This window comes from Puntigrus tetrazona, chromosome 7 (assembly GCF_018831695.1).
Source record: "Puntigrus tetrazona isolate hp1 chromosome 7, ASM1883169v1, whole genome shotgun sequence".
NCBI classification, from domain to species: Eukaryota; Metazoa; Chordata; class Actinopteri; order Cypriniformes; family Cyprinidae; genus Puntigrus; species Puntigrus tetrazona.
Window position 1 is genome coordinate 114,603 of NC_056705.1, and position 18,050 is coordinate 132,652.

At 37.8% G+C, this 18,050-nt stretch overlaps 1 protein-coding gene across 1 annotated transcript in view; it reads left to right on the forward strand.

Annotated features, from left to right (window-relative positions):
• Positions 1 to 5,593: 5,593 nt before the first annotated feature.
• The window catches only part of LOC122348806 (fibroblast growth factor 11-like), a 47,984-nt gene continuing 35,527 nt past the window's right edge, over positions 5,594 to 18,050 (forward strand). The window contains 1 exon segment of the mRNA XM_043244676.1: positions 5,594 to 6,799. Within this exon segment, the coding sequence (XP_043100611.1) occupies positions 6,607 to 6,799 (193 nt within the window). The 5' untranslated portion in view covers positions 5,594 to 6,606.

The following is an 18,050-nucleotide window of genomic DNA, read 5'->3' on the forward strand; positions in this document are numbered from 1 at the left end:
CTGCGATATTTTTTTCAAGATTCACTGATGAATAAAAAGTTTAAAAGAACAGCATATCTTCAAATTCTAAACTTTTCTAACAATATAAATCTTTGCTGTCGATTTTCTTTCAATTTAACACATCCTTGCTAAACATGAAGTTTTAATTAGTTTATTAAAAAAAAAAAAGAATCAAAATTTACTGACCCCAAATCTTTCAATGGTGCTGTATATTGTTAGAATTTGATTTGAAAATAAATGTTCTCTTTTTATAAATCAAAGAATCCTGAAAAAAGTAGCACAGGTTCCAAAAAATAAGCAGCACATCAGTTTATTTAGTGTATGTATCAATGTTTTTGTGGTAATATTTCTAAAAACCACATAACTTTGCACAGACATTCTGTTAACATTAGTGCAAAAACCATTCTTCGGAAAATTGAAAGAAAATCGCCAGAACACTGGCCAAAGTTCTGAGAACATTCCCTGCTGAGTAGCTACTTCCCAACACTGCTGTCTGTGTGCCTACTGTATAGTTTAGTGTCTTTTTGCCTGTAGCTCATTGCTCGTGTAGGAAAACGTATTGCGTTTTATGAGTTTTTCTTTCTCAGAAGCTGCTGCTGAGCCATCACTCCATCTGAAATATAACTCACCAGGGCTCCTTCCTCCTACAGAACAATCAGAGCAGTGTTCCCACTGAGTTATACCATTATCTACAATTTGCTGTATCTCCTCTTTATACCGGAAGGATTGTGACTAGAGTGAGGTAACCAGCTGCTTCTGGTTTTGTGATTTAGATGAACATCTCTCTTTCAGACATTCATTTAGAACTGCATACATATTTATGCAATTCATGCAAAACAAACACTCTAAAATGTCACAAGCAAAGTTTACAGACTTCAGTATCTACACTGCCATTTAAAGTCTTATAACACCTGTATTTATTTGACAAATAAGTTACTTTAAAAAGTAGAAACTGTATATTATTTAAAATAAGTTATTTAAAATGTAATTTATTTTTGGTATGGCAGAGCCGTATTTTCAGCAGCTATATATACTCCAGCACTACATTGTACGCTGATGTGATGCTCAAGAATGTTGAAAGCAGTTACTGCTAAATATTTTTTCATTGACTAGTTTCAGGATTCTTCAGTTCAAATAAACAGCATTGACTTGTAAAAGTTAAGATCAGTTTAATGCATCCTTTGCTAAATAAAAGCATGCATTTTTATTGACCCCCAAACTTTTTAAATGTTGTATATTCATCTTAAGGCCTTCTTGCTTCCTTTTCTCTTTCTTTCTCTCACCTTTCCCCTCAATTTTCTCCACCTTCCTAATGTGTGTCATCCATTTAGAATAAACTGCAGACTTCAGTGGCTCAGCACTTTCTCGCTCCTTCTCATTCTACCTTGCTCTCTGTCTTTCTACACTCCATAGATGTTTACAGATTAAGCATTATGCTAATTACCTCTACCCGGCACTGTCTTCCTTCTTCTTCTTTCAACGTTTCCGTTCAGTGTTTTTTTTTCTCCTCCAATCTTTCCTTCCCTAAGTCCCTAAGGAGCAGATTACAGTTGATGCTCTTCCCATAGAGAGCAGCCTAGTGATGTCTGGAATGGATTTGGACGCGGCAGTTAGTAAAAGTATTTGGACTTTCCTGAACGAAATTTCTGCCTTAATACCATCTTCTTGAAGCTACATTTAGTCAGGGAAGATAGTGTGAGTGTGTTTCTCTGTGTATATATGTGTGGTTTGTGACCTGTTCGGAAGTGTCCCTGAGCTAAGGACACACTTATAAAGTCTTAATCAGAAGAGTCTCTCCCTAGGCGCAATGATCGCCGTCTCAAGGGAGTGTGTGCTCAGTGAACACATTTGAGGAGAAATTAACCTGGATGCGGTCTTTGGCGTGTTCCACCGAGACGTCCCAGAGAAGTATTCACTCCCTAATCTCTCTGACAGACACAGTCTGCGTCTAAAGTAGATCTTTAAACCTTTAAATCTGTTCCAGTCGTTACATGAAATACAGATTACTTTTAGTGTGTTTGAGCAAGCAAGAAAGAGGAGAGACTTTCTTCGTAACATACGTATGCTGCGTAATTTATTTTGTTCGGTTTACGTTTTATTTTATTTCTGTGCAATTTTAGTACTTATTCATAATTAAAGTTCCAGCACACATTTGATTAAATATTTTTAACAACGTGTATTATTTAGAATGCAAGTGAAGTAATCTCGGTGTTCACATTTTTGAAAAGTTCATTTGTACAACTTACTATAGGTAAAAAAAGCCCTCGCAATCAATTTGTTTATTACAAACACATAGCTTTTTGCTTTACAGGACTTAGTTTGATTGACTGGAGTTATGTGAATTACTTTTATTATGAGGATTTTTTTTTATTTATGTTTGAACATTCTGACCTCACCCATTCACTGCCAAGCATCCATTGATGAACAACTGATGTAATGCTAATTTGTTAAATCTGTTCCAAACTGTATATCTTGGATGCAAGTCATGTAAGAGTAAGTGAATTTTCAGAAAGTATTCCTTTAAAATGTATTGGTATATTTCATGAGAAAGGAATGGAATTGCGATAGGAGCTCATAAAATTTGAAATAAAGATTATTTTGTTTCCAAAGCTACATGAATACCTTTAAGTTTTAGATTCTGTCAATATGCTGAAATGCGTAAACATTATACATACAAATACTAATTAGATCATTCTAATTTCATACCAGCACTATTTCATGCTAAATATTAAAAATATGTATTTGAATGCAGTATTTCTAGTTTGACATCTTGATAGGAAATTATTACTTGTCACAGTGCACTGTGAAAGATACATGCAAAGCTGAAGTTTCATGCATATTATCTCTAAAATTGCTCTCTATATAGGAATGTCTGTTTTGACACAGAAAATGATCTGTTTAAATGATCTGATTATGACTGAATTAGAGGCTTGAAAAAATGTGTACGAATGTTTGTGCGTTACTGCTTTATAATGCCTTTTGCAATCTATATATTGTAGTCATGAAGTGAAGTCCATATAACAGCAGGGGTTTAGTGCTGTGTTTTAACAGACTGATTAAAATGGAAGAGGTCTGTCCTCTCTGCCAGTGCAGTCTCCATCCTTCACTGGACATGCACTATTAAAATTAAAGCATTCACATTTGCCAAAAAAACGAAATACGCTTGGTTATGTCCTACCCTTGAGTAAGACCCAAGATTTCCTCAAAGACATCACAAAGACTGCAGCAGTAACTTTTTGGTGTACAGACCCACACATACACAAAAACACTTTTGCTTTGCTTTCTATTGATTTCTATTGTTTTTGTACAGAACCTTTCTCTCCCTAAACTTAATCCCTCGCATAAACTTTTATGTAATTTCTAATTTAATGTAATTAATTTTTGTTCTAAGGATATTATACAATCACAAATCTGGCTGAGATATTTAATTCTATTATGGTAATGATACAAAGTAAAAACTCACCTCAGGTTCTCTGGGGTCTCAGTTGAGTATAATCTACTCTGTCAGATTGGACAACCTGGTACATCACGTTAGTGGTTTTGACAATGAAGAAATGGCTACGTGTAAGTGTTTACGTCACGGTCATCTCTCAGTCCTCTGTGTATCTTTGTCCTTTCCCAGATGTTTTGCTTGTCTTAGTCGACTCGTGTCTGTTCAGGATCACCAGTGGATGTCATAGTCATAACTCTGCTGATTAAAATGGCTTTGACTCTGTGCCTAGAAAGAAAATCCTCCACTGCATCAATAAGTGTGCTGGCGGCAGAGCAACACGCAAATAGAGGCGTCACAGGCCATGACTAATTCAAACTTGCTGTGGGTTATAAAACCTTATTATAACACTCATTTGAATTAGGCTGCTGGTGAAGGGATCAGAGCCCCATTCAACCTGTGTGCATACTGCTGCTGCTCAGCCAGCTAAATGTTTCCCCACTGAACTGAGGCACAGAAAGAGAAAAGGAAGAGAGGTATTAAAATCAGTATTCACAGCGTGTGTTTTAAAGGGTGTTTTTAGAGCATTCCTGTCCTTTAAAAGCGGTAAAAAGCTGCTGACGCAAGTCAATTTCCCGGTTTTCTGTCTAAGTTGAATGAAATTTGTTTTTATCAGCTCAGACATGAATATGAGGGGAAATGTGATGAATTGAGTGTGAAAAAGGGAGAGTAATAGAGGTGGGGCGTAAAATAAAGTGAGTAATTTATTTTGTATTCCAGGTAACATTTGAGAGACAGATGTGGGACGGTTTAAGACTGATAGGGGCAAGCAGAATTTCTTTTTAATATACATTTCCCTTGCTTAATGCTATTCATCCAAAAAGCATCTATCTATCTATCTATCTATCTATCTATCTATCTATCTATCTATCTATCTATCTATCTATCTATCTATCTATCTATCTATCTATCTATCTATCTATCTGTCTGTCTTTCTGTCTGTCTGTCTAATAGTCATTCTATTATTCTTTTTTGCTTTTCTAGGAACATTTAAAGTACAGTTCTGCATCCAGTTTGCTTCCTCAATTCAAATTCAAGAACTGAATTGGCATTTTCAATTAAAATTTGGCACCAACCCCTGCTGTAGAAATGTATAAAAATCGATTCATATTATCTTATGAACTGTGAGACTTTTCGGTTGTGCCATATGTAAGTCCACAATACTGTAATCAGTATTTTATTGTGTTCATATCTGTTACTTTAAGTGGCAAGTGTTTATGTTTGGGGTATAGAGTGTAAATAAGGACTTTCTCACCCTGCCTCTGTGTCTCTCTTTCTCTTTCTCTCTCTCTCTCTCTCTCTCTCTCTCTCTCTCTCTCTCTCTCTCCTCGCTCTCTCTCTGTCTCATCTGTCGCTTTAAGGAAGCATGAGGCAGGTTTAATTTTTTAACGCTCCAGACCACAACAGCAGCCAGCGAGAAAGAGAGAGAGAGAGAACAGAAGAGGGGGAGGGAATAGAGGAATGAGAGGGGTGTGTGTGAGGACATGAAGAGAAGGAGGGATTTTGAGTGATCGGAAAGAAGGAGGGTTCTGAGTGACAGAGAGGGAGGGCAGAAAAAAGGTAAGGGGAGGGTTTACAAAGAGATGGAAAGAGAGAACGAGGGAGTAAAGCAAAGCATGTTGCCAGTGTTGGCTCCGTAACTCACTGTGAGCGGGGACGGGAGGGAGAGCAAAAAAGAGAGACGGAGAGTCACACATTCACACACTCTCTCAATCACTCTCATACACACACACACATACACACACACACATAAACTCTCACATTCTCGCACAGATTCAGAGGTGCCTTGCTGAAGAGACCTTGTTACGCATGCCTGCAGGGGTGAGAACACTTTAAGCAGTGAAAACTGGGATAAAACTGAAGACAGGAGCGCTGGGACAGACCCGACAGCTCCTGAGGACCTTCTTCACACAGGACCTTTACAGCACGTGAAGCCGGACAGACAGATATGTGCACCATCCATCCTTAACATTCCTTCGTTTCATCCCTCCATCCGTGCCTCCCTCCCACCTCTCCTCTCCTCTCAAGTGGTGTGAAGGACACGGAGCTACGAGTTCCTCAGTGCTCTGCCTGGTTGCCTTACGGAGTCTGGGGAGGCTTGGAGCTCCCCTCCGCTCTCCTGCGCTCTCACTCGTTCATGAATGTCACCTCTATCTGCGGAAGCCCTTGGAATTTACAAACACTCTCTCGGGAGCTTGGGGAGAGAGAGCAAAGGGGAATGTCAGAAGGGCTGAGAAGGGAAAGAACTTCCGATACCTTACATCCTCATCCATCTGATCATCCACAGACATGAAGTCCAGGGTTGACGACACCACTTCTTGACTTTTTGTGTCTGTCTTTGTTTTCGGTGTTTTTTGCAGTCCCAGTGTCATGGATGCGATACTTCGGAATCAGGTAACAGAGTTTCTCTAAGATTGTCTCAGGATATTGTTCCTTTTCTCAGTAGGATCTGTATTTCAGTTAGTTTTATGCATCCCTCGATCTTCTTCGTTTTACAAGGATCTCACTGATATGTGGAGCCGTACGGATAAAGCGTTTGGACAATTTAGGCTTATTTTTCTGAACTTGTAGAATGATTTCTGATCCGATTTCTGAAGATCGATCCAACACTAAACCTTGGAAGGGAAGTGAGAGACCAGGGCTTTTGGGAGCTCAGAGCTTCGGGGATAGATAGAGAGGTAATGGTGGTGCCGTGATGGTTCACTTCTCTTCCAGTATTCCAGTACGGCTCCATGGATCATCAGCTGCCACTTTTCCAGTCCGTATGCTGTGCAACGAGACCTAATATACAACAGACAATTCCAACAACGACAGCTGCCGTTCATCAAAATCCCACCACCAGGAATTCTGCATTCCAGGGACTATTTTATAACCAAAGAAACAAATAAAGTTTATTGTGAACTTCGCAACTGTTTTGCCCCACCCCCTTTACCCTTCTAAAACCAAGCCCCTTCTTGTTCCCTACCAAGTTGTGACGCATTCTCCCCTTGGTTATTGTGGGAGACCCTGCTGTTCTTCAAACATCTGCTGTCTCCTGCTCCTGTCCTCCGTGGCCCTGGGTGATCGGACAGGTGGGCGGCCCACTGACGCCCTGACGGTGAGCGGGGCACAGCAAAATGGCTGCCCTCGCCAGCTCGCTGATCCGGCAGCGCAGGGAAGTCAAGGACCCCCAAGCCAACCGCCAGATCTCCACCAAACGCAAACCTTGCCCCAAGAGCAACAAGTCGCTCTGCCAGAAACAGATCCTCATCCTCATCTCCAAAGTCCGGCTTTGTGGCAGTCGAGGAAGAAAACTAGAAAAAAGACCCGGTGAGTTGCCCAAAACACTTTCAAACCAAACTTCAAACCTTCTATCTTGCTTCAAGTATGTTGAGTTCTGCTGTAATCTACATCTGTCGACTTCCGTTGAGTTCAAATAGTGAGGGTGGCATTAGCAAATAGGACTGACATGGACATAGCAAGTAATCTCTTTGAGGTATGATGTTTGCTGATGAAAGGTTGGTTTTGGAAGACTTCTGGGATCATGAGTTCAAAAATAAGGCTGTTTAGGTAACATTTAAAATATAGTATCATGACAAACAACAAATCCTTAACTCAACCTCATGTCATTTCCAAATCTTGCTTTCTTCTGTGGAAAACAATAGAAGGTATTTTTCAAGTTATTTTGACATTTCATATTCTTCCTTTTTTCATCCATACAGTAAAAGTCAGTTCAAGTTCAGCTTACACTGTATGGATAAAAACCATTGAAAAATTGTTCAAAATATCTCCCTTTCCCGTCAGAGGAAGAAATAAAGTAAAGATAAAGATTTGGAAAAAACATGACTATGAGCAAACCATTATTTCTGGGGTGAACTATTTCATTAAGAATGGACATTTCCACTGTTTATCACAGTGTATATGAGTGAATGTGATCCTTGAGACTTTGAAGGTTGTCTATCGTCTAGTCTGTACTGAAGAGCGTGTGTCGATATAGTGAGTTTATGTTGTCTGGGACCCAGAGCTGCCCGTCGCTTTGTAATCGTCCCGATCATTTCGCTGCATGTCTCTGTACCGCTTTTGACAACACCTGTTAATTTACGATCACCAACGAACATGATACACCGTGATCCTTCACACACACATAAAAATGTCACAGTCTCATTTACGATGAGCGGTTCCAGTCTTTCCCTCCCTTCTGTCCCCCCACCCAACACTAGAAACCATGTGTTTGTGCGGGGGTCATATATTTACATAATTAACCCCAATGAGACATTTACCCTGTCTGAATAAATCATTCAACCGAAGAGGCAGGTAACATGTTGGATTTCTTGATTATAATTTGACATATCATGGTATAACAAAATCAACACTTCAAACTGTTTTTATGTCTTAGTCTTTCCCGTGGGATCATTATGCATTTGGGGATTTTTTTTCTTTGAGCAGAGTCGAGCTAGAAAAACTGGATTTCATATAAATGTGTTTTTATACATGAAACAAAAGCTAAATTTTGCCTCCCATATTAACATTTTGGAAATTTTGCATGGAAACCGTTTTTGTCCTTGACAGCACAAAGGACTGAAGAGTTTGATAAAGTGACAAATTACTACATTTATGTTTACATTTTCTATTTATCTGATGCTTGCTTTTGCCTATACAATGCATTTTATCCTTATGAGTCACAATATTAAATATAAGCTACATGAGTGTGCAATCTAAAGTAAAAGTGATATCCAAAAAGAGGAGAAAAAGTCAGGGAGTAAAGTCATTATGATATTTATGTACTTTTGTTTGTGGTTGTATAAATGTGATTTTGCAGTTCTTGCATTTGACTTGGGAGACCCCTCTGGCTTTCTGGTTAAAAGATGGAAAGGGATTACCCAGTAAATGGGTAATTAAAAAAAAAAAGAAGAAACTCTATTTTTTAATGCAAAGTACAATACTTTGCATGGCCTGAAGGAACACTGAATGCAAATTTTTAAAATAGAACAGTGAGCTCCCCATGGCACATTTCAAACAGAGATAATAACGGTCTGAAGAACTGCATGTGAATATTTGCATTTGTGCTTATGTTGCTTATGTAGAAGTACAGGTGAGACCTGGGTTTTTCCCACTAGGACCAGATTATTGACCACTTAGTGCCCTATATAAGAGTTATTTTAGATACTTAAGTGGGTTGGGGGAAATACTTAGGAAATAGCAGGATTTCTTGTAGTTGTTAAAATCTTTAGAATATATGCTGGAAATTTTTAATTCATATTTATACATTTTATGATACGATTTTTATATAGTGGTTTTTAATAATATGAATGATGATCCTGATGTAGGGGTTGATAAGCCTTTCTGATGGTACTAACCTAAGAAAAGAAAGGTTGTGAAATACTGAACTACATCCAGTCATTCACAAATCCACTCTCCTGAGGGTCCCATCCTTTCTTAGGGCCCAGCTGTGCACGTGTCACTAGGGCGGGATATTTATGACATGTGCATCCCAAGTAAATCACAGTAATCACCATGGAAACCATAGTCCCGTAACGTGGCATCTGCTGCCGCAAAGTGCCTCACGCCAAGTGGTAATTAGGTCTACGAAAAATGGTGTCGGTTGGTGGTATTTGGCGCAGTAAAGTAAGAAATGTTTTCTGTCAGTTTGGGGTGTATGTATAGTTTGGGCTGCTGCAGTAAAGCTCACATCCTGTGCTTTTGTTATGCTAACGTTGACTGGATGATTTTGCTTACCTTTTGATGGAGAGGATCAGAGAGAGAGCACTTATATAGTGTTGGCTCCTCAAAAGCACACTTTTGCCTGTCAGCACAAAACTAGAGAGAGAGCTGCTTAGTACGTACTTCGTGGAGTTCTGTAGTTCCCTTTCCTTCTCTGATTCTGAATGAGAGTATGTTACAAACCCTTCTAATTATTGTACATTTTATTTCTACTGTCTATTTCTGTCCTATTCAGTCTTATGTGAATACATGTTGCTAATTAATATTATTAAGTACTTAAATGTATAATTAACTATAACAAGGAACCTGAAAATTAAGTGTAACTTCATGTAATATATAATACTTAGTAATAATTATATTATACAAAACAGCACAGATATAATAACATAATATTACTACTGAGTATTAAATCTTTATTTTAGGGTCTCTTAGCTGGTTGCTTATTTAGCATCCATATTAGAATATTAGCCATTTATTAGTAGTAATTAAGCACATATTAATGCCTTATACTACATGACCTTATTCTACGTCCCTTATCTCACCCAATACCTAAATTTAACCTGACTGACTATTAGCAAGCAGCAAATTAGGAACTTATTGAGGGAAAGCAGTGAATAAGTGTTCCCTATTCTAAAGTGTTACCACATTTTGAGTAGCTCTTTGTGGGATCTGCCAGCCTGAATATCTTTTTTAAATGCCATCAACACAGAAAAGTGGTAACATTTTAGCACACTCCATGATCTTTTCACTTAGGCCTTTTCAATTTGAGTGGCACATTTCAACCTGGATTGCATTGTGATTCAGTCACAAAGTAATACAGGCTTGCAAAAGAGGTTGTTAATTTAAAATGAATGGGGTGAAACCTTTTTATATTATATTATATTATATTATATTATATTATATTATATTATATTATATTATATTATATTATATTATATTATATTTAATTACATTGCACATTTTTGAGATGCACATCTTGACTAAAGTCACATGATGTTGACTGTATGACAGATTAAATCAGCATCAATGCTCCTGAAGTGTTGTGTCAGGTGAGATTAACAGACATTAATGACCACCGATCACCAATCACAAAAGCCTGCTCAGCATTTAACAAGGTCATCCGCATCCCCAGCACAACGCTGCACCAAAAACACACACACACACACACACACATAGCCTGAGGTATGAGTTAATTTGTCACTTTTAAATAGCGGATGGGATTTTAATCAGGAAACTTGAAGCAAACTGTAGTGATTTGTGAAAAGTGTTCTAACCAGAGACTGAACACACATATATACATTCTTCACCCATTGGACAAGCTAAACATGATGTTTGTGCAAAGGTTATCCTTTCAGCTCAAGAATGTGTGTGTGCGTGTTAGGTGACAAGGGGACAACTAGCAATTGATAACGGATATTTGTATGCGTTGCGGTGTTTGCAGATCGTTGGAGCACTTCATTGTTACCGGGTGATTCATTCGTCCATACAGTCTGCCTCTTATTAACACCCTCTGATTCATCAATAACACTCTCCTGTCCTGTTCTCCTCTTTTCATTCATCTCTTTTTCCAACACTCTCCATTACGATTCCTAATCTCACTCAGAACCGTCCCCACACTGTCCCTCTGTCTCATTATCTTAGAGCCTAGCATCTCTTCTTATTGTGTGAGCCTGTCCTCTTGTTCATGCTCTCCTGTGTTTTCTCTCTCCGCTTTCTTTCTTTAAGTCTAAAGTTGTAATGATGTCGGCTGGGTAAGGCCGTTTGTCTCGTGTTGACAGTGGCATGGACAGTCATTGTGAGTGTATAATGGGGAAGTTGCCTGCACTGTTTCTGGGCTATTGTCCTGCTGTTATGGGGCAACTGTAGACTACTGCCTTCAAGCTCATTAAACTGTGTTTGTATGTGGATATAATTCTTTCTCCTTGGCTGTTAGTAGCCCAGGTGACAACATGCATTCACCTATTGTCTTTCTCTTTTCTGTACTCAATTGTGCGCTCGCAGATTAACAGCTTTACTATAATGAAGTGTTTCGTTTAACTGTGTTTGGCTAAAGAAGCACTTAAGACCTCTTCACACCAAGAACTGCAGGATAATTATAACGGTAACTATATAAACGTCCCCGCGATGTGTAGCTTTAAATGCCATTGTTTTTATCATTCATCAGCTCTGAAAGTAATTCCAAGAATGTAACGGGGAATGTAATGATTCTGAAAACCATATCTTCATCTTTAATGTTGTAGTTATCCTTAGTGTGAATGGGCCTTCATTCGTCACATTTTTTACCTGGTTTATATTAATAATACATTGAGTTCTGTGCATTTACAGAGTGTCACAAATCTAAAATCTCCCATGAGGTATGTGAAAGAAGAATATTAAATGACAGTCCTTCGTAAAAGGACTCTAATATTCCATAATGTGGAGCCTATAGTGTAAGTTTATGGGATTCTGTGGTGTTTTATTGAATAGTGCTGTTAAATCTGTTATTGGAGCATGTATAAATGTTAATGCTGGCCTGAAACTCTACAGCATCCATCATAAGCTCTGCTGTTTGATAGATAGTGCTTCCTCCTCCTCTTTATTTCTTTCTGTCACTGTTTTCTCCATCCCAGGATAGTGGTAGGTCACTGCCTCACGCTTTATTTTATATTGATTGAGTGCTGGATGTTTTATTTTTATTTTTTTATCAGGCACGTGTAAATTATACTGGGAAATCAGTCTGGGTGCCTCTTATCGTTGGAGAGCTTCTCATAAAAATGTGTGTGCTGTGGTTATTTGTTGTTGTAAATTTAGTTTATTACAAATCAAATTAGCTCATAAGAAAGAGCATCCAAAATATAAACTTTAAAGAAGTTTAATAAGTAGGCAGGTGCGCATATTAGACATTTATCTATTATATCCACAATTTTTCCTTTTCTTATTACACAATTGTGTTAATAAAAAGTATGATTCAAACTAATTCTGTCATCATTTACTCACCTGTGTCCCTTGTATTTTGAAAAATGTTTAAACTCTTTAACTGCATAACAATGAGTGTCAACGAGGTACAATAATCATTGTACTCCAGCTCGCTGACTTTCATTATGTATAGAACAAAGAGAGAGATATAGTTCTCATTATATCTTAAGGTATTTCATGTTCTGCTGAAGAAAGTAAGTCATAAAAGGTTTGTAACTAAATAAGAATAAATGACAGAATTGAAAATTTTGGAAACAATATCCTTTTTCCATAATAATAATAATAAATTATTTTTAGACATAGATCAGCTAGCTAGACAAATGCAAACTGGTCAACGACAGCAACCAAGAGCCTCATCAATTAAAAAGTGACAAATGCTGGAAATATTACAATGTGCAATCACTAAAGTCAGCATAGCAGCTCTGCACCATATGGTGTGTATAATTTCTTTATACTGTATAGAAAAAAAATGTATAATAGAGAATTTAAAAACAGTGATGTCATTATGTCAACCAAAATATTTTAGATCAATTATTAAAAGCAATTTTTTACTATTAATATAATAGCAGATTTAATTGATAAATGTATGTTTTGGTAAATTTATGCTTGAAAACCAATGTACCCGGTGATGTAGTTTGTCAGTTAATCTAGAATTCTAAATGTTGTTCATTTATCATTTACCAGTTGCAGATTGATAGTCTATATGCCACAAAACACATGAATAACATTCTGATGCAAATGTTTCTATTTTCCATGTAAGGGAGGGTAAAGATTACGGTGGTTTTTATAGCTGTTATGAGAGTGGGTTAAATGTATGCCTTGAGATCTCTGGCTGGGTAAAAGCATTATTGTGCTGGCGATAACCACATAATGTATGCAGCCAATGAGAGATGTATATTCCTGCAGCTCTGAGAAAGCCTCTCATGTACCGCAAGCATTATATTCCTGTGGGTTAAAACGAAACGGCCCTTTTGGCTGAATTATGTTGGCATTTGTGTCAGTTTTTTTTATGTTTTTAGAAGCAGTAGACATGCAGAGATTAACAACAATGGAGACTGATCTGAATGACTGAGGTGGGAGCAGGGTTTTGTGGTTGTAAACATGATCCAGTGTTCTTTCCCTTGTTTCTGGGACAGAGACATGCTGGTAGAATACTGCTGTTGTTACGTATGTGTGTTTTATTTGGATCGGTTCTTCCGCTCTTAATGTGACCTCGACGCTTTCCTGCCAAACTCGCAGAGAGACCTTAGCAGAGGTCACACTCGCAAACGGAAACACACTCAGAGCTTCCTCTTTCTTTGGTAGTGTAACCCAACACAAGATGACCAACTTAACAAGAGAAGAGGCATCAACAATTTAAACGCTTCGAGTAGTCTTCTTTTTAAGGTGAGGTAACCCAACATACTGTAAGACAAAACAAGGCTTAAGTGTCGTGTATATATAATATAAGAATTAAGTATGGAATGGTGGGGGGTGATTGGGGGGCCCGAGTGGACAGGCTTCCAAGGTACCCAGAAACCATAGCGGCGACCCTGCTAGCTACTGTCAATTAATTGCAGGACATTTTGATTAAAGTTTTGGTAACACTATTAACTTGTTGCTTATTAGCATGCCAATTATTAACATATTGGCTTTTTATTAGTACTTGTAAAGCTTATATTGCATTTATTGAGGCAAAAGTCATAGTTCATGGTTTGTTAATAGACAGAATTAAAATAAAATGATTGCATTTATATTTGCATTTAATATTAGAAAAACTTATCTTTTTGTGGACTCGATAAGTAGCTCACATTCATATTAGTTTTTAAAGTTAAATGGTTTAAGGCTATCAGTTTCCTCAAAGTGCAACATTTTAATTCAAGCTTGAATTTAAGAAAGTAAAATAATAAAAAAGTAAACTAAATAAAGCCTTGGACGGATAAACAAAAGGAGGCATAAGTAAATTTTAATTTTAGTTTATGTAGTTGCTCATATTCAGTTAATATATCTTTGTGTACTAGTAAACTCCTCTCTTTTTTAAATACTACAATTGGATATACATGCATACTAAGATATGTAACATATGCAGCACCTGCCATCAGTGGCACTGTGTGCATGCTTATGTTTATCCACTGTTATTCTACTGAAGTCTCGCTAAGCAACCATACATTTTCGCAGCTGATGGCGTTCAGCTGGAATTTTAGTTCAGTAAGTGTTGGGTAACCGGAATGTTTTTTGAAGGCGAGCATATAAGTGTAATTGCCAAATTCGAATTTCTATCTTAAAGTATAAAATTCTGTCATCATATGCTCCTTATGTCTCGCAAACATCGTAAGCGATTTCTTACACTGAACAGAAAGGTGTTATCAAGAAAATATCAAAGCTGCTCTTTTCATGTCAAGTTCAGGTATAGGTTCACTTGTTTTACCAAGAAAAAACATTTGAATCATGCTAAATTGAAATCTAGACTAACACTTTATCGTACATGATATAAAGTAGTCTCTTGTAGTTGTATGTGTTGTATTGACAGGCTTTAACACAAATCATTCCCCATTTAACACACACATACACACACACATCACTACATAGCCACACAGACACTTTGATGCATTTAGAGCACAGTGTCCTAAAACAGAAATGTCATTGTGTTCCAGAGAGGTGTTAGGTTGTTTGGATTTGAGTCTCAGGTTAAAGCCCTCTGAGGATCAAAATACAAGCGTAGACAGAAAGACACGCACAAGCGCATACAAACACTCCCAGCACCTCATACAAGGAAACTAGCATGTAGTACATTTCAGAGAAGTTCACACCTGCTGGAGCGATTAATCCCTGCGCCTTTGTGCGTGAGCACTTATTTGCATGTGTGTGTTTACCTCTGCACACGTCTCAAGCTTGAGGCAGGTTTGATAACAGGTGTGTTGGAGAGGGGGGAAAGAATTCTCTTGATCTTATGTAACGCGCACACACTGCTTTTAACACACTCATAGCTAGCATACATGTGTATGAGTCAGTCGCTCAACAGTCCGTGACTTTGCTAAGGTCTTCGCTCTTCACTGCGACCACAGTGTACTCTTGTGTCTCTCAGATCAAAAATAAATAAGCAGATCACCATAACATCGGCTTTCTATTATCCTTTATGGTGTGTTAAGGCCTGGGTGTAATTCTTTTTTTCATGCTCAAACTCAGCCGGTTGTATGAGGACTCTGTTGATGTCGAAGTACCTCTTTTTGGGTGAACTATCCCTTTAACCTCAGCTGATTTTCTTTAAATGTCTTGTTCTTCATATGGCTTTGCTGTCTTTATATGGGATATATTGTTTTTTTTATTTCATTTTAAATATATAAGTGGAAGCAATGCTATAATTACTAATAGTTTGTCTTAAACTATATATAAAAGATCTAACTATAGAATAAATTAGATTTGAAAGAAAGAAAGAAGAAAAGGATATTATAGCTGTACTTTCTATTTGAGTGCTGTCTGTCAGTAAAACATGTTCTGTTGAAAGTGTTTATATTTATAGAGATACAGAGACCGTAATGGGGAGCATGGGACTGTCTGTACACCAGTATGGTAGTTATGCCCACTGTGTGGACTGATTCAGGCATGTTAGAGTTTGGGCTTGAGCATGCATGTATGTGTCTCATGGGTGATGTATGTGCGTGCAAAGCCGTGAGTACAGTTGCATGTAGATGCTGATTGTTGTGTGTATGTTTGTTGATTGCATGGATGCATTCTGTGGAGTCTAAAAGTATAAGACAACATATTTCAATTATACAGAAGTCTTATATCTTTATAGCGATATAAAATGAATAAGAAATATTTAAACACCCTACAAGCTCTCGCGCACAAACAGGTTCCCTTCATGCACATAAAACTGTCACAGTTGAACATATTTATACTGACAGATTGCCCATGGGGTTTCCATTCTTTCTGCAGGAAAACATTTATCGATATCTATCCTGAAAAAATAAGGGATGAGTGGAGAATGGCAAAATATGAACTGCCCATCCACGCACAAAAAGAAATAAAGATGCGTGTATTGATCGCAGGGAAATGAGCAGCTCTTGGCATAACAGTAGATAGTGTGCAATAAACAGCTTTTAGATTTTATGGATACAGGCGGATATGTTCCATGTGAAGACAAGTGACAGTGAGATTTTACTGAGATTACAAATTGCTAAAAACTGAAATGATGATATTTATTGAGGACTTAAATTTGAGACTATTTATTTATTTCATTTTGTAAGTTTGTCATGTGGGATAAATGGGCCATTTTGCTGTTGTTCCTTTATGATTTTTACATATGTCAAAATATACTAAACAATGTTGTCATGTCTAGTATCCAGTTATCACTATTTTTCAATAACAGATTTGTTGCAGAGCCTACATTACATTGTGGTGAGATCACAAAGGAATCTGTGCTGAAATGTTCCATGGAGTCTTTCAAGGTTGGACTGACGTGATTAGGGACCTCATTAAAAAATTAGCATCCCCACTTCCAGAAACAGCACATCATTTGGAAGCAATCTACAAATGTTTAATTATAAAACTGCTAATAAGTTTTTACTTTAAAATCACAATGCCTTTACTTAGAGTAATACATCAGACGCATTTATTTAAAAAAAGCATTATTTAAAATTTTCTTGATATGTTCGTTTTAAATGATATCTGACCAAGCACAGTTTAGCCTTAGAGGCAGGGTAGATGTAGTTCCAGTTCATTACAGCTAGTCTTAATTAATTCAGGAGCTCCAAATGACGTCTGAAAATTCAATTAAAGGTTGATCTAAACACTAGTTTACCCTTTGGGTAAATCTATAGAAGCTAAAGGGTCGACAGGTACATGTTTCTGTCCCTAATAGAAGGGCTCACTATATAGAGAAATGGTAGAGTTGAAGAAGGAGAGTGTTCTGGAAGGAAAAGATGACTGTTTAAATGCATTTAGCATTGTAATGTATTCGCTAGATGTATGTTGGACTCCATTAAAAGTTTAAGTGGCGTAACTTTACTTGCCTCAGTAGTCTAAAAGATAGCTAGCTATCAATCACATGGCCATTAAATGAAACATTAACAAAAGTTTCCAAACAATAACCTAAACTTCTAACCAGTGTGTTAAAGCAGTCTGTGTGTTTGTAAAAGCTGCATTAATGGCTATTTTCTCTTCAAACGCTCTCTTGAAGAATTCAACCTCATTTCGATTCACATCCTGCCAAAAGTTAACATGGTCATTAGCGTTCTGTCATTCAGCTTATCCTCTGTCCCTGCCTGTATTATTCCCATCAATTCATCTCAATGTCTCGAGGTGTTAGCTAGCAGATTGCAGCTCCATTAACTTGAATCTCTCTCTTTCTCTATTTCTCTTCGTCCCCTTCCAGATTTCATCTATTCGCGCTCGCTCGTCATTAATCCATTTTCCCATCTTCATATTTGGTTTGATGGAGGAGTGAGAAAGTGTGCGTGGACCCCCTGAGTTCTGTTTGTGCTGACTCAACACACATTCACTTATAATTCCGAACTCCTGTCACAGACTGATTCGCAGAGGTTGGGATTTCGTCTAATTGCATTGTGGGGCCCCCTGCGACGGTTCTGCGGATGGGCAGGGCCGATCTGTGCTTTCAGGGACTCCCTCGTCAGCAGAAAAAGTGATGGGCGGTACGAGGGGAAGGGAGGGGGAGGCGTGGTGCGGTCGGGACCGAAGTGTCTCTGTGGGAGAACAAAGTGTAATTAAAAGACTCTTAATGGATCTATTAATGAATGAAACATCCAGGAGCCCGTCTGATTGCGTCTGTGTGTGTGCACTCAGCATCTGCTAACACCACTTCAATTTCATATGGTTTCTGCATGGATGAATACGCAAGAGTACATTTTCCAACACTATTACAGCTTCCTTCATTTTTGCTTTACGCTAACAGTTAAAATCCAATTAA